The sequence below is a fragment of the Equus przewalskii genome, chromosome 6 (assembly GCF_037783145.1).
Source record: "Equus przewalskii isolate Varuska chromosome 6, EquPr2, whole genome shotgun sequence".
Lineage (NCBI taxonomy): Eukaryota > Metazoa > Chordata > Mammalia > Perissodactyla > Equidae > Equus > Equus przewalskii.
Window position 1 is genome coordinate 7341833 of NC_091836.1, and position 26220 is coordinate 7368052.

The window sequence follows — 26220 nt, forward strand, 5'->3', positions numbered from 1 at the left end:
TGTATCATCTTTTGACTAATAGGAGTTCGTGATTTTAATGTAGTAAAATGTATTAATCTTGCGTTTTTGTAATTAGTGCTTTTTGGTTAAGAAATTCTTCCTGGGGCCAGCCCCATGGCCGAGTAGTTAAGTTCACACACTCCACTTTGGCAGCCCAGGGTTTGCTGGTTTGGATCCTGGGCACGGACCTACACACTGCTCATCAAGCCGTGCTTTGGCAGCATCCCACATGGAAGAACTAGAATGACTTAGAACTAGGATATACAAGGATATGTACTGGGGCTTTGGGGAGGGAAAAAAAAAGGAAGATTGATAGCAGATGTTAGCTCAGGGCCAATCTTCCTCACCAAAAAAAAGAGAAATTCTTCCATATAGCCGAGGCTTTAATGGTGTTCTTCTATATTTTTCTCTACAAATTTTAAAGTTAGGGCCTTGCAAGTCCTTATCTTGCTTGAAATTAATTTGTGTGCTATGAGGTAGGGATCCAGTTTAATATTTTTACTTAAGATCCACAGTTGTTCCAGCATTATGCTAAAACTCACCCTTTCCCTAATGGTTTGTAATTCTAGCTCTGTCCGTATGTTTATCTCTATATGTGATGGGTGGGCCTCTGTTGCATTGTTGTATTCGTCTCTCCGTGTGTCTATATTCACTGTCTTAATGATTCTCCCTTTTATTTCTCTAAGAGGGCAACTATCTTCCTTGTTCCTCGAGAGAAATGTTAGCTATTCTTGGTCCTTTGCTGTTCTTCAGTAGAAATTCTAGAATCTGCTATTGGAATTTTGATTGAAATTTCAAGTTCAATTTGGGAATAACTGATGCCTTTAGGATATTTAGCCTTCTATATGAATAACTTATGTTACTTCAGTGTTTTGGAACTTTAACATTTTTCAGTAAAGTTTTATAATTTCAGATCTTGTATGTTATTTGTAAAATTTATTTTTAGTTACTTGTTATGTTTTTGTAAATTGCATTTTCTAACTGGAATATAGAATTATTATTGATTCTTGCGTATTAATGTTACTCAGCAACCATCCTAAACTCCAATTAATTGAAGATTCTTTGTTTTTTTTCTACTTAGATGATCATAATCTGTGAAGTTTGGATTCTTTTCTAGCTTAACATCTGTTATTTCTTTTCATTATCTTAATGTGCAGGCTAAGAAATGCCGCGTGACATTGAATAAAGGTTTTCTTGTAGATATCTTTGCCTCGTTTCTGAATTTAAAAGGAGTGTTTTAAATTCTACATCATTAAATATGTTGCCATGTGTTTTTGTAAATTTTCTTATTACCATAAGAAAATAGTTTTGTGTTGTTTTTTTGTTTTAAAGATTGGCACCTAAGCTAACAACTGTTGCCAAGTCTTTTTTTTTTTTCTGCTTTTTCTCCCCAAATCCCCCCAGTACATAGTTGTATACTTTAGTTGTGGGTCTTTTTAGTTGTGGGTCTTTCTAGTTGTAGCATGTGTGACACCACCTCAGTGTAGCCTGATGAGCAGTGCCATGTCCCCATCCAGGATCTGAACCAGCAAAACCCCAGGCCGCTGAAGCGGAGCGCGTGAACTTAACCACTCGGCCATGGGGCCAGCCCCCAGAAAATAGTTCTTTAATAGTGGCTAGATACTGAATTTTATTGAATGGTTGTTTTTCATTAGTTGATGATCATAAGGATTTTCACTTTAATGGAATGGATTGCATTACAAGCTATTCTGGTGTTCACCTAGTCTTACATTCCTGGAATGACCCTACCTTGATCATACTCTTTTCTCCTTTCTATATAGTTGAGTATGGTTTGCTAAATTTTTGGTTTAGAATTTTTAAAATTTGTTTATGAAGAAATAATGGCCTGTAATATTTCTTTCTTATATTGTTCTTATCCAATTTTGGTATCACAGTTGCCTCATAAAATGAATAGTCCCCTGCGCTGAAAATTATCGTGTGGAACATAATCTCAAATTGTACTAAATCCCATTCATGACAGAATGGCATATGTGTGGAAATAAAGTTTTGTGTTTATGTGTTTGATAAGCTTTAATGTTTTCTGTTTCCCTTTTTCCTCCCCCAAGTGTAAATTCTTTGAGGCAAGGACTGTGCCTGTTTTTCTGTCTACCACGGAGTTTTGGAGACTTGATAAATATTCAGGAAGCATTTAGTTGATTGGGGATAGATTAATTCAGTCATTTTATAGCAGTTTCTGATACTGTAAAAAGACAGTATTTACTTTCCTAAATGTATATTTTACAGTACATATTTTTAAAATACAGTATATTCATTGTGAGTACCATATTTGAGTATTTTTTGCAACATTTGTATTCATGTTGTGAGAACATTACTTCTTTTTTATATTGTCTGGCATATGGCTGTGTTTGGACAAATACGAAGCACTTTAAAAGTTTTATGCTTTTAAAGTAATGATTGAATTCTGTCGTGTATGGTCAGTGGAGTCTATTTTTTCTGTTGTCTCTTATCAGTGCAACTTGTGGACAGTCTAGTCCTTGATCGTGAACATTCATGTATCTATTTCCATGCTATTTGCAGTTTAACTTTTGAAAGGTAATTTCTGTATTATTGTTTTTCAGAACATCTTAGCCGACCCATCAAGGTCTAATGGAAGTATGGTTCGCCATTCCTCATCTTCATATGTAGTATATCCACCTGACAAGCCTTTCCTTAATAGTGATCTACGACGCTCCCCAAATAAGCCGACACTTGCCTATCCGGAAAGCAACAGCAGAGGTAACAGAGCCTAACAAAATAGGTGCTCTTTGTGTTTACTCACTGCCTAAAAACTCTTAATTGTGTCTTCCATTTATTTTAAAATTAGAGCAGGAGAGTACTTCCCCCTTCCTTTTTTTTAACTTCGTCAAAATATAATGCCTTTCTTGTGTTCTTTGATTGTTAAACATCATCATCCACCAAATTATAATGGCTATAATACTTGGAGTCATCTGTTCTCTCATCTCCAGTATCAGTCAGGAACCAAGACTTGTGTTTTTGCTTCTGAAATATCCCAAAAAGTTACTTTTTCTGTCTCTTCATTCTCATTGCTTTCATTCAGGCTCTTGTCATCTATTACACAGATAATTGTAATACACTGCTAACCAACCTCCCTGCCTCTGGTCTCCCTCTCATCCCCATTTAACAACATTTTTCCCATTTGCTGTTATCAGTCATCTTTCCTGCTTTAAAAAAGTTTCAGTACCTCTCCATGGCTTACATAACAAAAGTCTCAGATTTTTCGTAACCTGCACTCCCTGCCCTCCAGCTTCATCCCTAACCTCTCTCCGATTCTTTCTTATGCACACATTCTTTACTTTTTATACTTTGAAATAAATTTGTTCCTGGAACTTGCCATCTATATTAGTTTTCTTGCTGCCTTAATAAACTACCACAAACTTTTGTTGTTAGTGTCATCGAGTCGATTCCAACTCCTAGTGACCCTGTGTAGAGCGGAACCCTGCCCAGTCTTTTTGCACCATTGTCTCATCTTTCAGTGCTCTATCAGACAATGCTCCACTGCTGTTCTTAGGATTTTCATGGCCAGTTTTTTCAGAAGTGGGTGGCTGGGTTCTTCTTCCTAATGTGTCTTAGTTGGAAGTTCTGCTGAAACCTGTCCACTGTGGGTGACCCTGCTGGTATTTGAAGTACCGATGGCATAGCTTTTAGCATCACAGCAATACGCAGCTGCCGAGATATGACAACTGACAGACGGGGGATGTGGTTCCCTGTCTGGAAACAAACCTGGGCCACGGTGGTGAGAGCGCCGAGTCTTGACCACTAAACTACAGGCTCGCACCACAAACTTAGCAGCTTTAAGTAACACAAATACGTTATCTCACAATTTCTGTAGGTCAGAAATCTGGGTTGGTTCAGCAGGGTCCTCGATTTAGGGTCCTACAAGGCTAAAATCAAGGTATTGAGTGGGCTGTGTTCCTTACTGGAGAGTCTGGGAAAGTATCTGCTGCGAACTTGTTCCCATTCTCCGCCAGATTAGTTCCTTGTGGTTGTAGAACTGCGGTTCCATTGTCTTGCTGATTGTCAGTCAGGTCCAGTCTTTTTTCTTAAAGGCTGTCTGTCTGCATTCCTTCTCCTCTCTAGTCTCTGGCTGCATTCCCTAGTCCCTTACAGCCATGGTGGGTCAGGTCTCTCTTATGCTTCACATCCCTCTGACTTCTCCTGCTGCATCTTTCTAACCACAGCTGGAGAAAATTATCTGCTTTTAAGGACTCAGGGGATTACTTAGATTGGGCCCACTCGGATAATCAGGAGTAATCTCCTTATCTTAAGGTCCATAACTTTAATCACATCTCTGAAAGTCCTTTTTACCACATAACATAGGTATTCAGAGGTCTGGGATTAGGACATTAGGCATCTTGAGGCATCCATTCTGCTTTCTATACCAGACATGTCCTTTACAAGGTTTCCTCATGCTGTACCCTCTTGTTGAAATTTTTCTGTTGTAGAATTGTACTCTTTTTTTAAAGCCCAGGTTACATATTATTTCTTCTGAGAAGTCTTTCTCTCTAGCGGCTTCCCCAAGGCATACCCCTCCCTTATCCCCTCAGATGTCATCTCTGAAATCTCTTGATCCTTTATTCATACCTCATAGCCTTCAATTTTTTTGTCAGAGAAAGGTGGGGGGGCTGGTTTCTGTGTCTATCTATACCATACTGAAGGTGAATATCACTGGATTGAGACCAAAAAACACTTGAAAAGTATAATGGATCATAATGGTTATGCTGAGGCATTGCTTATACAGTTCACAACACCATGCTCTGAAGGGATAAAATAAGTTTATTTACAGTCTTACATATTATTTTTTCTCTTGTTGACTTTTCCTCTGTCTTTTTATTTCCCTTCTCTCATATTCCTTAAAGCCACTAGTGACACACACGCAGAATTTAGCTTTATTGCTAACACGCTGGGCTAAACATTTGCTGACTCTCTGCTTTGTGAATAAATCTGCTCCATTTAATTTTTCTTCTTTAATAATTTGCTTTTCAGTTTCTTTATGTAGATGTAAACATTAGAACAAGACATAATATTGTAGTGGAAGGATTGATATCTAATTCTTAGACATTGGTTCCTACTAGAACTCTGTTGCATGATTATTTTATTTTGTGCTTGCTTTTTTAATAAAAAGGAATTATTACTGAAACTTAACTGATTTTTACTCCACTGTGGGCTTCAGTTATTTTGTGCTTTTTTTAACGTATGTTATTTGAATGTTATGCAACTTTTATTTTTCTAAATTGCTGAAGTCTTTAACTACTGATTCTGATGAGTAGCACTTTATTACTTATTTTTATTAACTATTAAATTAATTAGCATTTTCTTTACCATAATCATCCTTGAGACACAGTGTCTTATAAATAAGAGGTTTCTAGTTAGCAAGTTGAGTAACCAGACTTTTGGTTATATTTATTTCAGCAAACACTTTGAAGCCCCCTTGGCTAGCGTTTACATTGGTAACTTACAATAGGATATTATTATCTATTTAGTATTTTACTGTATAATCAGTCCACAATTTATAAAACAGTGTCATTCTGAGATTAATTTTTAAGATTTTTGCAGTGCATTTCCAAGTTGAAACAAAAAGATTCCTAACTTCATTTACAAATGTATATTTAACCTAAATGTGGCTAAAATATGACTTCTTTTATCTAGAGCATTGTTAGTAAATATAATTACCGTAATACTAGTGATTAGTAGTAGATACTAGTATCTACAGCTAAAAAGAAGAATGAAGTGCAGTAGCATTCCAGATAAAGCAGATACATTTAATTTAGTCTTCACAGAAAAATTGTATAAGGTAGGTATATTCAAAATTTACAGATGAATAAACATCTCAAAGATGATTGCTTTAACATATTCAGTATCAAAACGTTTTCTCTTTCCACTTTTCCCCTTATTTGTTCAGTGGACCCTCAAATATTTATTGGATGAATGAAGTCTTATTTTGAATAGTTGCTCCCTATGATATGATATGATTATTTTTTTTCTTTTTACACATAGTAAATGCTTTCTTCTCACAATTACTTTAGGGGGAAAAAAGTCTTGCTATTCTTCTTTAGTTCAGTTATAGTTTAATATATTTTCATTGAGAGATTACCGTTGCACTTTGCTATCTGATAATCACCTTGAAAATATAGTTTAATTAATTCCAAAGAAAGAGATGATTAAACTGTATCTCTTTAATTCTCATTTTCATATTCATTTTGAACTTTAGTTAGAAAAGTGAGCAAGAAATTTGAAATTATTGCTGCCTTCAAAAAATGTATTGTCTTTAGAACGCTTTAAAAAAATGATAACTAATATTGTTTGAAAGACCTTCAGTATAACCCATTGCTCATGTCATTGTTCAGTACATTTCAAGTGATGGTAATGTCAAGAATGGCTTGGACATTTGAAGAAAAATAACTAACAATAAGGCGGTTCTACTGGGCCAGTGCTTTCTAACCTTTCCCATATCATATATGTGTGGAAAATGAAATGGTATATGTACAGCACACTGAGATAAACTGATGGGATTGGTAGCTACTCGTCTATGGTCTTTTACTGTCCCAGGCCGCTCTTGGCCCTCCTAAGAGCTGAGAGAGAAAACGTCTTGGCATATCTTTTACAAATTTGTGGCACACCTGTTGGGAAGCTCAGCATTATTGTGACTAGTGGGAGAAGGAGTCAAGTTATTGCTATTGTGTTAGGTATTGATAACAATTTACTGCCCATCTGGTCTTCTGAAGCATTGGTTCTGAAATGTTTTGGTCGAGGAAACCGTAAAAACCCCATTACATGTTTACATAAATATTTTAATGAAGAATAATTCTTTTCCAAACTAAAAAAAGATACTACAGAGGCTGACATTGTTTTACGCTTTATAAATATGTTATATCTGGCTTAATAGAAGATAGCATGAGTCTCATATCTACTTTTGCATTCTGTTTGTGGTGATAAGTTGTTTTGACTGAAGTTTGTGAAAAAAATCTGGGCCTACACAGATAGGTAATTGGAAAAGAAGTATTTTAATAGCCTTTTCAACAATTTGTGGATATTCTTCTTAGATACTACTCTAAAACCTGGCAAATGGTAATTTCTTAAAATTTAGTCACAACGTGGAATCTGCAAACATCAGTGAATTTTTCATACCCAGAGACCTCAAGACCACCTACATGGTTGGAGATTAACTAGGACTCTCAAGATTCAGAAGCAGTTGCAGTTACCCCTATAGTTCATTACAGTGGAATATGGAGAAATCCAGATACAGGCTTCCAAAGTTCTCCCTCATAGAGGTCACACAGAAACACACTGCTTCCTCCATATATGCAGTGTTTCTGTCCAGCAAAGCCCAGTTAAAACTCAGAGTCTAGGGATTTTATTCATAGCTGCCCACACAAACACTTTGTGCCTGCAGAACAAGTCACAGTATTCACCATAAAACACATTTTTTACACAAACAATCTAGGCAGACTTGTGTAGCAGGATTCTGTGCCCTAGGCATACAAAACAACCTTATCAATTAGTAACAACAAAGGGAATATCCCAAAAGCCAAGTTTTCAGAGGTTAGCCAAGGTTCAGGCCTGCTGTGTAAACTTTTCTTTTGCATACTGTTACATTGAAATCCACTTGTCTGTTTGAACTTTGAATGGCTTTTACCCATGCATGATTTTTATTGTATTGACTTATACATGCTTTCAAAATTTGACGTATTTCATAATACAATATTTAAAAATTCCATTTGTTATCACTGATCTCAGTAGAAGAAAAGCTATAAAGCTCACAGCACAGATTAACATTTTTTTAGAATTCTGGTCTTCACTTGAATATTATCATTGGCAACAACTACCATCATATCTTTGAAGTGACCGACTTACATCATTCATTTTCAAGAAAATGACTGCTAAATACCTCGGTCTCAGTGACCACGGATTATCAAAAATTCTTTCCAAAAAGATGATGTTTCTTTGAAGGAAATAGTTCAGCTCACAATTTAAACATTTGTAGAAGTGCTTTTCATCAAGACCATTGCCTTTTGGTATGTACTTTATGGATGTGTCCTTCCCATTATGTCACACGATGTTAAATAGATGTGAACTCAAGGTTTGAGATTTAATGATTTTTACGGCTTCATCAAGGACAACAATCAAGTGGCTTTGTGTTTCCTTACTGGGAGTGTTATGGCAGTGAAGAGTACAATGCCCAAAGTTATAGTTTAGCACCACTGCCTTGATTTGTGCTAAAATTAGCAGTTTTACCCAACATTTCTTTTACATTGTCATCGCACATATCAATGGAGTGAAAAGAGCAAATAAAGTCTTCATAGTAGTATGAAAATAGTATTGATCTCAGACCCTGGGAAAGGTCTCATGAACCCTGTCTTCCCATGGGCTCATGCCCCACACTTTGAGAACCAGTGTAATAAAGGATATGAATACATCTAGAGTAGTGTCTTGTTCATGTAAATATTTTTCACCAAGTGTAGGAAGAGAGTGGATAGTAGCTTCTGTTTTAGAATCTAGATGATAGCTCCTTGAGGCCAAGGACTGTCTTAATTATCTTTATATTCCCACCTTCACCTTGCAGAGTGCCTTACAAATCGTATGTGTTCTATAAATGTTTGTTGGACTGAAGTTTAGGTCAGAAATTAGTCTAAACTGAAGCAGTGCCGGATGGAACAGAGAACAGTAGACTGGTTAAAGAGAGATTTATTCATATTTTGATGTGAGCAAAGAAGAAGATGGAGAAATCTTTGAATCCAGGGTTTCTAGTGTGGATGAATGATGGTGTGATTAAGATAGATTAAAGGGAAAATAGGGCATTTCCAGGAAAGATGATTAATGTAATTTTGACTATATTGTATTTGAGATGATGAGTTAAGTAGAGATTAATTGTAAGCAAATGAAGATAAAAGTGAAATGTAAAAGAGAACTCTGCAATAGTGAACTCAGGATTATCAGGGATGCAGTAGTGGGTGATGCTCTATGAGCGTGGAGGGGCTTCTCCAGAGACAATAGAGGGAGAAAAGAGTTCTGGAAAATACCACTGTCTAAACACTGAGCTAAAAAAGTACGAATGGTTATTCAGAAGGGTAAGGAATGACCAAGACAAAACAATACTTGCAAAATTGAAGATGTTTACTAGTGATCTGTTTTTTTTCTTCCTTAATCTGCCACAAGCCTGTGCTGATATTTTAACAACAGAAATATTCCAAACAACAAATAGACCCAACTTTGTTATTAATGAGTTAGTATGGAGATCTCCTAGGCTTACTTTATCCCAAATACATCTTTTGAATGAATGACAGACTGGGTTTGGGAACTACATAGGGAGTCTTCCATTCTTGTAGTGCTTCTCGATGTCACTAGAAAGTTTCCAAACTTTGCAGATTAGAATCACCTCAGGATCTTCTTGGATTTTTTTCCCCTGCCTTTCATTCCAAATATTGTTTTTGACTTTTTGATTTTTACTTTTTTGGCATGGGATGTTCCCTGGGCATTGGGACTTTTGAAATCTCCCCATGTAGTACAGAAACGCGGTAAAGTTAGGGAACCACTGACTGTTACGCAGAGGATGAATTAGTAAGATGAAGTTTAATTTTGCTAGGAAAAGAGAATTGTCTGCCAGTTGTCTTCTAATTGATGTTTTAACTTAATACTCATGGAGACTTTCTTAGGTATGTGTTTAGTCAGACATCTGAGTGCCAACTATGTGCCACACACAGTGCTTAGCATTGGAGTTTCAATTATGAGTAATAGGTTGTCTCTTCCCCACCAGGAGCTCATATTTCAGGGATGAAAGTAAAGTTTAAGGAAGACTCATTGTCTCCTTTTGACTCTACGTTTACCAGAGACATTTTACACTCCCATAATCAACTAACCAAAATGTATTTAATTTTGATCGTGTATGCTCAGGAACATTGTGGGTAATATGAAGGATTAAAAATTTTAAATCTAGGGGGCTGGCCCCATGGCCGAGTGGTTGGGTTTGCGCACTCTGCTGCTGGTGGCCCAGTGTTTCGTTGGTTCGAATCCTGGGCGCGGTCATGGCACTGCTCATCAAACCACGCTGAGGCGGCATCCCACATACCACAACTAGAAGGACCCACAACGAAGAATATACAACTGTGTACTGGGGGGCTTTGGGGAGAAAAAGGAAAAAAGTAAAATCTTTAAAAAAAAAAATTTTAAATCTAGGGGCTGGCTTAGTGGTGTAGTGGTTAAGTTCACGCGCTCTGCTTGGTGACCCTCATTTCACGTGTCTGGATCCCAGGCATGGACCTACACACTACTCATCAAGCCATGCTGTGGCAGTGTCCCACATAGAAAATAGAGGAAGATTGGTACAGATGTTAGCACAGGGCCAATCCTCCTCACCAAAAAAAAATAAATAAATAAAAAAAAAATCTCGTGTTTGCTTTGAAAAATGAATACGTACAGTATTGTGTTTCAATATGGCACTTTTTTCTTTCAAAATTTAGTTTGCTTCATATTTCCCACTGTATCTTTCTCCAATATATGAAGTTAAAAATCTCCAAATCTTCCATTGTTCATTTCCACATAGTGAGTTACACTCAAGGGTCTTTCTAAGTAATGTGGTAACTTGAACATAAATGGCACTGATGCATGACCTCATAGATGTAAGGGCAATAGAAAAGAAGAGAAAAAGCAGGGGCTCACTCACGTACTTTACCAAAGGGAAAAAAAGCTTAAGATCCATCACTTGGTCACCTAGAATGTTTTTTAACTCAAGAAAGCAGACATGTTTGTATGAAAACTGAATATTTATAAAACTGAAAAACTATGCCAAATATAACTTGAAATGAAGATATATAATATAAATTATTTAATCATCTGGATCCAAAAATCTCCAATTACAAAACTAGAAAATAAGATGAAGTTTGCCATATTTCTTTTATGAACTTTTATATAAAATTTCATTTTTGACATAGAAATGTATGTGTGCATGTGTACATTATGTGTTCATATATGTTTGAATAGTTAGCCATTGGTAGAATAAAATCATATCTTTATGATAAAACTTAAAAAACAACATGCAGTTAATAAAAACTTAAGTGATAGAAACTTCCAATCTGAACTAGCTTTGGCAAAGAGGAATCTTTTTGGTCTACAGACATGCAAGGGAGGATTGAACGACCAAGAACAGGAAGGCAGTTATACAGATGCACTTCAAGAGCATTAGGAACCAGGAATTCGAACATGGCCGGCACTTTCTCCCCATCTCTTTTTTTCCTCCTCCTAGCTAGCTCATTTTCTCTAGCCACAGTCAAATTTTTTTCCACATATCAGGAACCCTGACTACTGATAGCTTGAGTTTTAAGTTGAACTAATTCTGGCTTCAACTTTTTGGACAGAAGTCCAAAAATCCCAAGAAGAGAGCTGTTGTCTGTGCTTTAGCTGAGTGTTCCTTGGGTCAGCCAGCTGTGGCCAGATTTGTGAGAGGGCACTAAAGTGACACATTAGGTGTAGTGTAGCCATGTTGAGATAAGGGGGAATGCCTGGGAAAGGAGGTGTATAAGGCAGGCAAACAGCTTCAAAGATATGTGCTATACTTCGTGTAGTATAATATGAAAAAGCAAAAAGGAAACGAAATTAGCACAAAATACAATGAGAAAAGTAGGATGACATTTATCAGGTATGATGACAAATGTAATCATGTTAACTCAAAAGAGAAATCAATAAATGCTTTTTAAGCCAGACCTAAAACAGAATGACAGGTTAAAAGTAAAAGGTTGGCAAAGACATTAGGAACGTAGTGTATAAAGGATGGATGGCAATGTTTCTATCAGACACAATAGTATCATAAACAAATATCAATTTCATATAATAATAGCAACAAATAATACATAGCTTAAAAGCTAGAAAGGGAAATACCCAGTGCCAGAAATAAAATTAATTTAAAGCCAAAGCACTAAGGAGAGGACTAAAGCCAGAAGCCTCAGGGGCACTATTAGGAGTCTTGGTATTAGATATAAGCCTTAGGTATTGGGGTACAGTAGGGGAGAAGCTGGGATTTTAAATCTAGGTACCGACTGGAGAACAAAGTTTTGGCCCACGTGAGGTAGCTTCTGGAATAATGGTTCCTTTGGAAAACTGAATGATGACACTAATTGAAGAAAGGGAACTGGAACAACTCAGACCCCTGGCCTGGGCAAGAGGCTATTAATAGAAAATTCACCTCTGATCAACCTAGGGCCTGTTCTGTGTGCTCACTGAGGTGTGTATACCAAGTCTTAAATAGAGAGAGCTCTATAGTGTTACTCAGTGGAAACTCTTACTGCTGTGAATTGCGTTTAAAGAGTGATATGTGAGAACTGCATTTTTTCTTTTACTAGAAGGGTTCACTTATGTAAAGGATGGCCACATCCTGTCAGCTAATAACAGATCATAGAGCTATAAAAATAGGAAGTAGAACTGGTACAGAACTAGACTTTAGCATAACAGAAAGTTTGGAGATGCAGGTATATATAAGAATCCACTATAAGGATGAAATTCTGGAAATGTCTCTCTTGGCGTGGAGAAATACTCATATGGTCATGCGTCTCTTAACGTTGGAGATACATTCTGAGAAATACGTTCTTAGGCAATTTTGTTGTCATGTGAACATCAGAGTGTACTGAAGCGGAACAAAATTTGCCACCCTAAAATGTGTCTCTTTAACATGAGGATCATTTGGGGCTGATTATTTTTAAGAAACAAAAAACTCAGAAGTTTTCCTTGTTACCTTCCCCTTTAACTGCCTAAAAGAATTCAGGTAAATAAACCTGTCTCAGGAAGTGAGCTGTCATCTTAGCATAACAGGAACTAGTATAACGTGGTCCTACTGTGGACCTACTCCTCCTCTAGGGAGGAACCTAGAAAAGCCTGTTTGTTGGACTCCCCTCTGTGTTCTTCTGTTTCTGTGTGGCCAAACACTTGTTTTCCAAATGTTTGCTCCTTTTCACCTGTCAATTCCCTTCTTTCCCTTTCAAGTCCCTTACTCTCCCCACGCCCAACATCTTCTTTTCTCTTTAGCTGAGGATGGTATTTAAGGTGTGGCTTTGAACATTTTGGCAAGTTACTCGTTTTCCTGGGTACTCTATGCTGTATGGTACTAATCTTGTGGAACCACCATTGTATATGTAGTCCGTCATTGACCAAAGTGTTGCTATGTGGTACATGATTGTATATGAATAAGTGTGATATGAAATAGTAAAGGTAATCCTATCAACATATAAAAGTATACAAAAATCCAAAAGGATTTCAACAAAATGTTTATAATTATTGTAGCAAGATGGTAGGATTATGAGTGTCATGTTTTTCCTTTTCATTCCTGTTTTTTCTAAATTCTGCTTAATTTGCATTTATTCAATGATTTTTTGCAGAGGAAAACAGTGAAGCATTACATATTTAAACTTATGGATTACAGTACTTGGAAGGAAATTAATGTAATATAATCTTAAATACTTTTATTATTCAGCAAGTAAAAAAAGGAAAATACTTAAGCATTAATTCACGTTTGATAAAGAACCAGTAGGACTAAGGAAAATGGGAGAAAGTAATGTTTGGCTTCTGTTTTGAATACAAATGCTAAATATTCTAAGGAACTTATTAGAAAGATTTTAACAAAATACTAAGATTTTAAGGAAAGAACATGAATCTGTTATTCAAAAAATTGGAAATAAGGAGAATACAGTAGATGATCATAGAGACTTTTCAGTTCTCTATTAATAAATTTGGGTCTCTTAATAAATTTTTTTAAACATAGAAAAAGGTGGGGGAAATGACTGGAAAAGAGATTTTTTTTAAGTTGTCAAGGCTGCAGTAAGGCTCTAGTCCCAAATACTTTTAGGGAATCCGTTTTGAGAAATGATTAAATAAATAATCTCCAAGGTATACAAGCCATTCTAGAATACACAAAAGGAAAGTGTATATCCCACCCTGAGTCTTTTTGTTAATCCCTGTGATACAGAGTTGCTGACATGTAGAACAAAAATGGAGTGTTCCAGCCAATTACAATAATAACTGCTAATGTAAAAATAAAATACTAGCAAAATCGTACACTATCACCTATGATAATGAATGCAAGAAATGTTTGCTGTTACAAAGTTTTATTTTAATAAATACTCTTCAGTGGTTTAAAGAGATTAAAAAAACACTCAAGTGATATTAAAAGGCATTTATTAATTTTCTCTTCCTATTACTTTTATTACCTGTCATTTCAGTTGATTTTTTTTAGGTTTCTAGATGTGTTTCATGTATGAAGTCTTTCTATTTTAGTCTTGTTGCATACTAACAAGAATAAGCTGGCTGAAAACAGACACATAGATCAATGGAAAAGAGTAAAGAACCCAGAAATAAACCCACACTTATAGGGTCAGTTAACTTAGAACAAAGGAGCCAAGAATATACAATGAGGAAAGGACAGTCTCTTTAGTAAATTGTGTTGGGAAAACTGGACAGCTGCTTGCAAAAGAATGAAACTGGACCGCTATCTTATACCATACACAAAAATTAACTCAAAATGGATTAAAGACTTGAATATAAAACCTGAAACCATAAAACTCCTAAAAGAAAACTTAGGCAGTGAAGCTTCTTGACACCAGTCTTGGTAATGATTTTCTAGATTTGACATCAAAAGCAAAAGCAACAAGAGCAAAAATCAACAACTGGAACTGCATCAAACTAAAAAGCTTCTGCAGAGCGAAGGAAACCATCAACAAAATGAAAAGGCAGCCTGCTGAATGGGAGAAAATATTTGCAATTCATATATCTGATAAAGGGTTATTATCCAAAATACGTAAAGAACTCATATAGCTCAATAACAAAAAGTAAACAATCTGATTGAAAAATGGGCAGAAGATCTGAAGAGACATTTTTCCAAAGAAAACTTCAGATGGCCAACAGATGTATGAAAAATGCTCAACATCACTAATCATTATGGAAATGCAAATCAAAACTACAATGAGATATCACCTCACACCTATTAGAATGGCAGTTATGAAAAAGACAAGAAATAACAAGTATTGTTGAGGACGTGGAGAAAAGAGAACCATTGTGTACTGTTGGTGGGAATGTAAATTGGTCCAGCCACAAGAAAAATGGAATGGAGGTTCCTCAAAAAGTTAAAAATAGAACTACCATGTGATCCATCAATTCCATATCTGACTATTTATTCAAAGAAAATGAAAATACTAGTTGAAAAGATACATACCCCCTCCTCGTGTTCATTGCAGCATTTACGGTAGCCAAGATATGGAAACAACCTAAGTATCCATTGATGGTTAAATGGAAAAAGAAATCGTGGTGTATATATGACACAATGGAATATTATTCAGCTATAAAAAAAAGAGTGAAATCTTGCCATTTGTGACAACATGGATGGACCTTAAGGGCATAATGCTGAGTGAAATAATTCAGACAGAGAAAGACAGATACCATATAATCTCACTTATATATGGTTTCTAAGAAAAAGAAGCTCATAGATACAGAGAATAGGAGGTGGGGGTGGGGGATGGGCACCATGAGTAAAGGGAGTCAAAAAGGTACAAACTTCCAGTTATAAAATAAATAAGTTATGGGGATCTAATGTGTAGCATGGCAACTATAGTTAGTAATAGTGTGTTCATGTTTTAAACTTGTTAAGAGAATAAATCTTAAAAGTTCTCATCACAAGAAAAAAATATTCTGTAACTGTATGGTGATGGATGTTAGCTAGACTTATTATGGTGATCATTTCACAATATATGCAAATATCAAGTCGTGTTGTACACCTGAGGGTAATATAATGTTGTATGTCAATTATACCTGAATTAAAAAAGAAAAACAAAGCTGATTATGTTATAAAATGTATCAATTCCTATTTTAGGTCTGTCACATCCTAGGCGTTGAAAAATTGGTGAGTGAATGAATTGCGTTAATAAAGGAAAAGTGCACCTTGTTTTGAGTGAGAGGCTTGACTTAAAAGCAGTTCCTCCTACCTATTGTATGGTTTACATGAAGTTTCATTTAAATCATTGTTTAGACAAAATGGTTCTGAATACTGAGTAAGAATAATTTTGAAATGTTTTAAAGATTTATATAATGTGGGGAACTGGCAGTATTGATAATTTTAATAATTAAAATACTGGCATAATATTAATGAAGCCAGAATAAAAGTAAGTCCTGAAGCTGTCTTAGGTATATATGTGTAAGTAATAATTATATCTGTATATATATATATAGGTGCATGTGTGAATTTGGTATATGATAAAGTTGCCGTTTAAAGTTCTTCCTTCGATACAAAATTACCTTTTATTTGACTTAAACAATTAAATGTAAAAATGTATGAAACTGTATGTATAATAAAGAAAAATACAAAGTTTATCTAATCTTGAGGTTACAGAAGAATGTTCTCCATATATAAACAAAGAGCTTGGTGGGAAAAATTGTTAGATATAACTAAATGAAAAGTCAGAACATCTGTACATCAAATTAACAACATCAAGACTGAAATTAAAGACAAGTAGAGTGGAAGGAGGAAACTTTTTCTTAGAGAAAAATGGGCAAAGAAATTCATAAAAGATAGAAAAATTCATCAATTATATATATAAAAATACTTTAATAGAAATGCAAAATAAAATAACCAGAAGTAGCATGTGTTTCTTGAATTGAATGGTGGAGATATTGTGATTAATATTGGTCTGTGTTGGCAAAGCCATATACTTCTGATGAAAGTGTAAATTGATGTAACTCTTTTTGGAGGTACTTTACTCTGGTTCAAGAGCCTTTAAAATATGAATATTCTTTGACCTAGTAACTTAATTTTTCAGTTTTTAATTATTGATCATAAGGAAATCTTTTAAGACTACCTCATTGCATGAGGGAATGCTCATAGTTTCATAATGCTAACGTGAAAAACAAAAATTAATTTTGATCTCAATTTATTTTACACATATAGAAAATGATTGAAAGCAATAACCAAAAATGAGAATCAATATCTCTTGGTAGGTTGTAGGATTATCAGTTGTTCTCTTCGTTGTATTTTCCTGTGCTTTCTACAGTGAATATGTCTTACTTTTATAATCAGAAATTTGGGGGGACAGTTTAAAGAGTGCTAGTGCTTTTTGTGCTTGACTATTTTTAACTCTACAATTGGATTCTACATATGATTCTATTAATAAAACAGAAAAAGATTGATAGTTAATAATGTACTTTGGGTCAGCTATATAAATTTTGTATAATTAGCTAAATATTTTTACCATGGTAATTTGTTCTTTACTTGAGAACCTAGCACATTTCAGAGACTCAAAAGATGTCTTTAAATAGATTTTTTTAAAAAACAATTAATTACATAATAATTGGCATTTTATTGTTCCCGAAGAGTGATCCTCCACTGGACCCACCCATCTATTTAATTTTTTATTTAGATGAGTTTATTTTTCAGTGAACTTTCTCCATATTTATTGTTATCTTACTTTATCCATGTTTGTGTTCGGCAGCCATATTTTCTGCTCTGAAGAATCTTCAAGATAAAATTCGACGCTTAGAACTTGAAAGGATTCAAGCAGAAGAAAGTGTGAAAACCTTGTCTAGAGAAACAATTGAGTATAAGAAAGTATTGGATGAACAGATACAAGAAAGGGAGAATTCAAAGAATGAGGAATCAAAGCACAATCGAGGTTTGTCTAGTTATGGAAGAAACAAAACACTGTCAAACTAAATATTGTAAAATTACTGTAAAAGAAATTCCATGTTAATGTTTTCTAGTGGTCACTGTCTTCAGGCACTACAAAATTGCATATATTTGGTGCATTTTGAGGAGCAAGTACTGATGTCGTGTTCTATTTACTGACTGAATTCGAGGCGGATTGTACTAGCAAATAGAAAGAGAATGACTTAGGTCAGCTGTTATAGGGCTACTGGAAAGTATTTATTGTCTTCACAGTAGATTCAATTCCTGTTAAACAGCTTGTTAAAACTGTTCTATGAGTGATCTAATTTCTTCTTTTCTTATGTATTCTTTTTAGAATTGACATCTCAGTTGTTAGCTGCAGAAAATAAATGTAATATTTTAGAAAAGCAATTGGAATACATGCGTACTATGATAAAGCATGCAGAAATGGAAAGGACGTCTGTCTTAGAGAAACAGGTATAGTACCTCACAGATTCATTCTCAAGAACGGTTAGTTATGGGGAAAATTAGATTGATATAAAGACCTTTTTGCTTAGTGAGGACTAATGGTGCTGTTATAATAATCATTTCTCCTTTTATCTTAAAGTAACCACTGGTAATAGTACCAGCAGTTCACTTTGAATAACTACCAGGGTAAGCTTTGAGAAAAATGTGATTTTTGTTTTCAGCATAGCTTTCAAGAGAGGTTTCCTTTTTGGGTAACCGTCACACACATACTGCCCCGTCCTCTGCACACAGCTTTGGTAGCTTCTGCTTTTGAACGTATAACAGTGTAGGACTGAAATTACTCAGCGTCATTTATGGTGTCTGAAAGTTTGATTGGCCTTCTTGTTATTGCTGTATTTGGTAGTTTTACTTAAATTGGAAAAATACTATACAGTTAATTGTGTGGTCTTTTTCCAAGTCCTGTTAACTTCTTTGAGTCTACATTATAAAAAATAGAAATAATCATATGTACCACTCTACCTCTTGAATTTGTTTAAAGGCTCAAGTGAGGTAGCAGATTCAAAGTTCTTTATACATTGAACAACTCTTTAGAATTGCATAACAAAAATATTTTACTGTGTCACACTAGAGGTATTTTTACTGAAGTAACTGCCCTGTTTGTGAGAGGACATCTGCAACATCAGTCTCAAATAGATTTTTTAAAACATACCTCTTTTTCCTGTTATGAATCTGGAATTTGAATTCACCATGAGGACCACAATTTCAGGGCATCGTGACTTTATTATGCAAAATTTGGAGGTCTGTATGCTTAACGTTTTGTTAGATGCTCAGCAGTGTGAAAGGGAAATTATGTACTTTCTGTATTCAGTCTGCTTTTGGTCAAACTTGGAGATATTAGACTTAAAAGAAATATTTGAATAAATGCATGACAATATTTGAGAAAATATTTCAGTAATTAATTCCCATGTGTCCCTTTACTATGCTATTGAGTTTATTTCAGTGGCCATATCTTTTTGTTTCTAATTGAGTCTTCTTCAGTCCACCTACTTTTTTTATTTTAATGTGCTATTACTTTGGTTTTTATTCCTTCCCTTTATCTCTTTGAACACTGTAAACAATTCTCAATTTCTTTTAAATTATCTGATGTTTTCAGAGTATCAGTCTTCTCATTTGTTACGTCTGCTGATTCTCCTTTATGGTTGGGTTTTTTTTCCCTTATGAGAACTATATATATTTTATGGTGAACACATACTCTTTAGAGTTGTTTGCCCTGGGAATTCCATACTTCCTAAGTTGTGTGTGTAGCCTTATGAGGCAGTTGTGGATTTGCCTTTCCTGAGGCTTGATGGGTTTCACTGTTTCTGATCCAGATTTATGTTAATAGGTTAAGATTCTTGCATCATGCAGATGGTATATAGCCTGAGATTTTATGTCATCTTCCCAGTATATCTTATTCACCAAGCCTCCAAAACTGCCTCTTGTGATATTTGGCTTCAGTGTCCCTTCACTTGCTTTTGAGTTCCTTTATCTTTTTTGCATCTACAGATTTCCCTTTCTTGCTTTGAAACTTGCTATGTAATAATTTATTATTATTGCTGTATTGTCTAACACTGTTATGTGATAGATGGGGTGGGGAAGGGGGGTGATCAGTTCAATTTGCCACATGATTGGAAATGGCAAACATTATATACAGTAATAAAGTAATTCTCTTCATTGGGATATTCCACTTCTCAGGTTAGAAAGCATCTGTAAGACAATAGTAAGATGTCTTGACTAATATATCTATTAGACATATATACTAGATGTCTTTGAATTACAGCCCTGTTTCATTGGGAAATTTTAAATAGCCTGTTTAATAAGAATAGTTTCAGTAACTGGAAATAAAATATGATTTGTACCAATTTTTAACTTAATGTATTCTTTAAGAGCAATAACTGTCCACTACAGTGAATAGGAGGGAGTTAGTAGTTCACGCAAATTTCTGAGAAAATTGTTTTCTATTACTTTTTCCTATTCAAATTTCTATTAGTATGATATCTGTTACCAGCCCTGATGGTCTAGTGGTTAAGATTCAGCGCTCTCACTGAGGTGGCCTGGGGTCATTTCCCAGTCAGGGAACCACACCGGTATGTGTCAGTTGTCATACTGTTATGGCTGTGTGTTGCTCTGATGCTGAAAGCTATGCCACTGGTATTTCAAATACCAGCAGGGTCACCCATGGTGGATAGGTTTCAGTGGAACTTCCAGACTAAGACAGACTAGAAAGAAGGAACTGGCTGCCCACTTCTGAAAAAATTGACCATGAAAACACTATGAATAGCAAGGCAGCATTATCTGATACAGCACTGGAAGGGGAGAGGATGGTGCAAAAAGACTGGGCAGGGTTCCATTCTGCTGTACACAGAGTCGTTAGGGTTTGGGATCAACTCAGTGGCACTAACAACAATGATACCTATTGCTAAAGACTTGTGTATAAAGATATACTGTTTACAAGTTCAAGTACTTACTGTTTTGGTTTTTTACCAGTAGACCACATTTTAGCATATTTCCACTTCTTATTCTGGTTTAATGGTTTCCCATGTGACTATCATTACTTACATCTAATAGGAGGCAGTCTTTTTAAATCCTTGACCCTAACGCTAAAAAAGTAATAATAATGGATGTTCTGCGTAGAATTCAGAGGAAGTGTAAATGATGGATACTAAAAGCATAATTATTACCTTAATTAAGAGATTAACTGGTTAAGAGAATAAGACCAATTGAAAGTATTTGTGTGTATGTGTGTGTGTAGCCTATATATCTAGTAAATCCCTGTAATCCCGGAGTATAATGATAGTTGCACTATATAGAACCACATGTTACAATAGTATATAGTAAGAATAGGATTCTGTTTGTATTGATTGATGTTCCTGTGGTTTCATCTTAATATTGTTTTCCTAGACTACCTCTGCAGTATCTAAGTAGTTTTGTGAAAGGTCAGCTAAATAGCGTACAGTGTATTCATAAATTACACTCAGTTGTTTTTGGTTTTTTGTCAAATTGTTATGGTGTATTTAATATTGTTTCCCAGGTTTCCCTAGAAAGAGAACGACAACATGATCAAACACATGTTCAGAGCCAACTTGAGAAATTGGATCTACTTGAACAGGAGTATAACAAACTGACCACGATGCAGGCCCTTGCAGAAGTCAGTGAATGTCTCTTTTACTGATCAATACATAATACTGTTTTGCTTGTAAAATGATTTTATAATGTTGGATATTTATAGGAAGAAAAGTGATCTTATAGCAAAGAAATATATAGGAATTTTTAAAAGGAAGAAATGTAAATTTGGAGAGGATGTTCAGTTTACAGTCTTGATGGACATGAGGAAGAAGTTCTTTTTGGAGCGTATGGTTTTGAGTATTCCTAAGGCTTGTATCACTTGGTTAACTTAAGTTGTTCTCTGTACTAAATTTAGTTTTAATTGATTCACTTGGGAAGTGTTTAATACCGCTGAGACTTAAGTTCCAGATTCAGCTTCCATGCAGCATGTATATGCCTTCATACAGAACTGTGTTCTTTGGCCATAGATTTTACCCATAATTCTGTTCAACTACCTTAATGCTACCTCACAAATGACTGATACTGATTCACAAAGGAGAATGTCATGGATACTGACAAGCCCAGAGCCATTACTAGAGTAAACTAAGAGGCTTATATTTACTATGTTAAAATTTTACAACACGTTCCTATGTTGCTATATTAAAATTTTACAAGTAGACCCTAAGACTTTTTCACTGTTACCACTTTTAATATTCTTTTCACTAGAAAAAAATGCAAGAGTTGGAAGCAAAACTCCGTGAAGAAGAACAGGAAAGGAAACGTATGCAAGCTAAGGCAGCCGAGGTAAGTTGAATGTGAGCAGGTAGACTCTTCATATTTCATATTACTCTTTATTTTTTTTGGTGAGAAATATTTGTCCTGAGCTAACATCTGTGCCAATCTTCCTCTGTTTTGTATGTGAGCAGCCACTACAGCATGGCCACCGACAAGTGGTGTAAGTCCACGCCCGGGAACCAAACCTGGGCCACCTAGTTGGAGTGCGCTGAACTTAACCACTAAACCACAGGGCTGTCCCCTCATATTACTCTTTATATATGAATAGATGATTAAATGTGAGCTTCTTAGACTACTTATATTTTGGAAGGTCCAATATATAAATTCTTAGATGTACCTTAATATGGAAAATTATAAACATGTATTTTTATAGGCAGAGAGTAAAAGCTGAGTACTTTAGAGTTTTTCAATTTGTGGGGTTTTAATCAGCGTATAAAAAAAATCAGTAAACTGAAAAATTGACTATACAAAATAAGCTAATGCATAATCATGTAAAGATTCTCACAGGGTTACTGTCAGAGATGTTTGAAAGCTATCATTCAATATCCTCCTTATAGGTGATTCCTTATCCTTGGTGGCCTCAAGCTACCAGGACTGAAGTTGAGGTAGTGTAGTGGGCTGCCCCAATAGCTGATACTAATTCACAGAAGCTGTATTCACTTCTATCCTAGTCTTGGATTTTATTCCATGCACTGGCCACCAGGTAGAATAGATGAGGCACTCTGAATTCATACAAACATTGAGTTTATGTGTACCAACCAGAACTGCATTTGTGGAAGATGTAGCTACACATGTACCCAATAAGTCTTACATATAGGCTCAGTAAAATACTTCTGTTTAGAACTGAAGACTCTCCCTTTATGAGCTTATTTATTCAAATACCTCCCATATGTTGCCCTCCCCCTTCCAAAGTCTTTAAGTTTTATAACATTTGCATGTATCATTTTTCATTATAATATTAACATAAGCAGGTCCTGATTCCAAAATAATTAGGCGTGGAGGCACTGCAGTTCAGGCTGTGGCCAGATGCCCACAGTATCACATCATACGGGTGCTGGCAAGACTATAAAATTCTAGTATCCCATCTTTGTTATCTTGTCTGTTTCTTCCACTGCTTCCCGGAACTCAGTGACTTAACATTTCTCTTTTAAACCTGATATATTTTCTTTCTCAAATATTTACCTTATTATTAATTTGTATATTTTTTTTTTCCTCAGTGTACTTTCTGAGTTATATAGTTATATGGCTTTATTTTTGACCACCAACAAATTTTGAAATTACTTGGCTTCTCATTCCACTTTAGGGTAGGCCACTTAACCATGTCTCCATTCACTCACTGGTAACATGCAAACTATGGGTTGTGCTTTATACACATTGTAGAAGTGAGTTCTATTATACGTGAAATACAAAATTAAACAAGTTCATTATTTTATGAATTTAAAAAATTATTTTTTATTGTTTTTGCTTTTTTATTTAGCAGGTAAAAAATAGGACCCAAATCAATTATTACTGATAATATAGTATCAGGAAAGGTTTTGGGTTCTGATACTGAAGACTATTTTAGTGGAAGAACGATGGCCATGGATGATATGTGGTTCCAAGTCTAGCTAACCCTAATTTGTGTAGCCTTGGGCAAGATGTTTAACCAGTTAGAGCTTGGATTTACCAGTGATAAAGTGGTCTTCATTTCATATCTTCTTAGTGTTGGAGGGATCAAACAAGGGAAGGATAATGAAAGTACTTTAAAATGTTAAAACTCTGCTACACAAATATATGACAAGTACTGGGAAGAACTAAATAAGCTGTAAGTTAAAATATTCAAGAAATTGTTCTTCTGTATACTGTTGATACTCATTGGCTTTATAAGTCTTCCAGATTAGTAATTTCCTGTTCACTGAATTATATCTGTTCAGTTTAGTGTGGATAAAGCATTGATAGATGTGTGGGAGTGTAAATGTTCCTGAGGGTAGAGACCCCTATATTCCTTTGTCCCTGAAGAGATTCTGTCCCCAAAGAATGCGGTCATTGTGGGAAGTATTGGTAATGATCTCCATTTTTCTTTTAACTAATCCATTGGTTCTGAGTGTTTATTCAGCTCCATCGTAATTTACTGGGGAACTTTAAAATACTTTTAAAATACAAATTTCCCCAACCTGTAAGTTTCAAAATCATGAGGTGTGGAGAGGAGCCTGACAATCTGAGTTTTTCTCTTAAACTCCAGACAATTTTGATACATAGGCAGGTTTGAAAGCTACTCTTCTAGACAAATACACATAAACGTGTGTGTGTGTGTGTGTGTGTGTGTGTGTTTTAAGCAAAGTTGTAAGTTGGTTTAGGGAAAACAGTAGTCCTTTTTTGAAATCCTTAGTAATTGCTTGTGGAATTTCTGCCATGTGGATAGGAAATTATTTTTAAGTTAATGCATTTACTAAGCTTCTAGAGAAAAGGGCTTAATAACATTTGCTCACATACCTTCCAGTTCTTTTGGAAATAAATTTCCAATTCCTTTTTCTCAACATCATAAGTGTATGAGTTTATAAAAGAGAAAGAAATGTATTTTGCTCTCCAGCTGCTTTGTATCTGGCACTGTTGTAGATGGCCACATGTGAAAAGAAGGAAATATTGAAGCATCAGTTTGGAGTTAGATATAATGCATTTAACTCATTAGATGTAATTTATGGAGGAACTACAAATAATGGAGCTCTTTCGGGTTCCAGGCTAAAGAAAGGAGAAATTATAACACGGCACTTCAAGATAAAACAAGAGACTGGTTTTGATCTAAAATATTTGACAAATGTTGACAGATTAGTTCAAGACAGTTACACAGCTGTGATGTGTTTTTCAGTCAGCTACTACTGCAGACTTTTACAGGCCTTTCCGTGGCACATCTCACATTTGAATCATAGCTTTTATTTCTACAGCATAACTTTAGACTCATCATTTTTCCCAGTTGCAGACTGGTCTAGAAGCAAATAGACTTATCTTTGAAGATAAGGCAACTCCATGTGCTCCCAGTGCAAGAAGAATTAAAAAAAAGAAGTCAAAACCACCAGAAAAGGTATGAAAGCAAAACCAGTAAGCCAAAGTGCTGATTATTACTTGGTGTAATTTATGCAAAAACACTTGTAAACCCTGTGGTACTGACCTTGGAGGAGTGAATCTCTTGCTCTCAGTTTCTTTATTGGGAAGATGGGGAAAAGTAATATTTACTTCTAACTTTTTACCCTGACAGTGAGATAATATATATGAAAGCATTTTAGAACTACAAAACACTGCACAAATATTAGTTGTTGTTATTCAGTATTACATTAATCACCTTTTGCTCTTAAAATGTTTTTATGTGTATACACACACACAAACTATTTCTCTACTTAGGCTGTAATTGCTGTCTTGTCAGGTACCAGTTTTTCTTCCTAGCCTTTCCTAGGCTAGAATGCATGTTGACAAGTATTATTAGGAGCTCAAGACCCTAATGCTAATATAGATAAGGCAAGGAGTAGCCCAGCAGTAAGCTGGAGTTTGAGGTTCGTGATGTATGGTCAGCTTTTATTGTCATGTGAGTAAAACTGTTTTTCTTTCCTTTGCATTCAGAAAGGTTCTAGGAACTATTTTGCTGCACAACCACATTATAGATTATGCTTGGGTGATATGCCATTTGTAGCTGGAAAGGTGAGTAGGTCAAGCTCTGGATTTTTTTGTACATCTTAGATCTTTGAATTAAATTTACATGTTTGCCTGTATGCCTATAAATGGTGGAAACATTTTTCTGCTCCCTTTACCAGTGTGGATCATAGTGGTATGAGAATTAAATGGAAGAAGGGTTCATGGGATTGGGGGAGCAGGGAGGAGACCAGGGGATGCTTTAAAGCAGATATAAAGTAGATGTGGAAGGGAAGTTATGGACAAAAGCAGAGACTCTCATTTGGAGAAGGTATGGTTGCAGATAGGGGGCAAGGAAATAGGAAATAGTATATTTGTAGTATTAGATTTTTCAGTATCAACCTTGTTGATTTATATTTAGATATAGATAAGATATTTAAATAAACAGAAATCACATCCTATTTGTCCGTAGATCCATAATACTTACAGGACTCGTTATCCAAGCAGCAGTGATACATAGATTTGAATCTCATCTTCCTTTAGTGCTTAAATGGAGAGATGATAATTCTCTCAAGTACCAGCAAGTACTGAGTGATTTCTAATAAATGCTTAACACTGTGTTAGTT

The 26220-nt window shown here is 35.3% G+C and overlaps 1 protein-coding gene across 2 annotated transcripts in view; it reads left to right on the plus strand.

The window, feature by feature from the left end:
• The window catches only part of CEP57 (centrosomal protein 57), a 40830-nt gene that overhangs the window by 5256 nt on the left and 9354 nt on the right, over positions 1 to 26220 (plus strand). For both annotated transcript variants that reach the window (XM_008513744.2, XM_008513745.2), the window contains exons 2-8: positions 2580 to 2736; positions 17475 to 17654; positions 18003 to 18124; positions 21186 to 21302; positions 21926 to 22003; positions 24945 to 25052; positions 25586 to 25663. In XM_008513744.2, coding sequence (XP_008511966.1) covers positions 2580 to 2736; positions 17475 to 17654; positions 18003 to 18124; positions 21186 to 21302; positions 21926 to 22003; positions 24945 to 25052; positions 25586 to 25663 — 840 coding nt within the window. The remainder of the gene's footprint in view (positions 1 to 2579; positions 2737 to 17474; positions 17655 to 18002; positions 18125 to 21185; positions 21303 to 21925; positions 22004 to 24944; positions 25053 to 25585; positions 25664 to 26220) is intronic.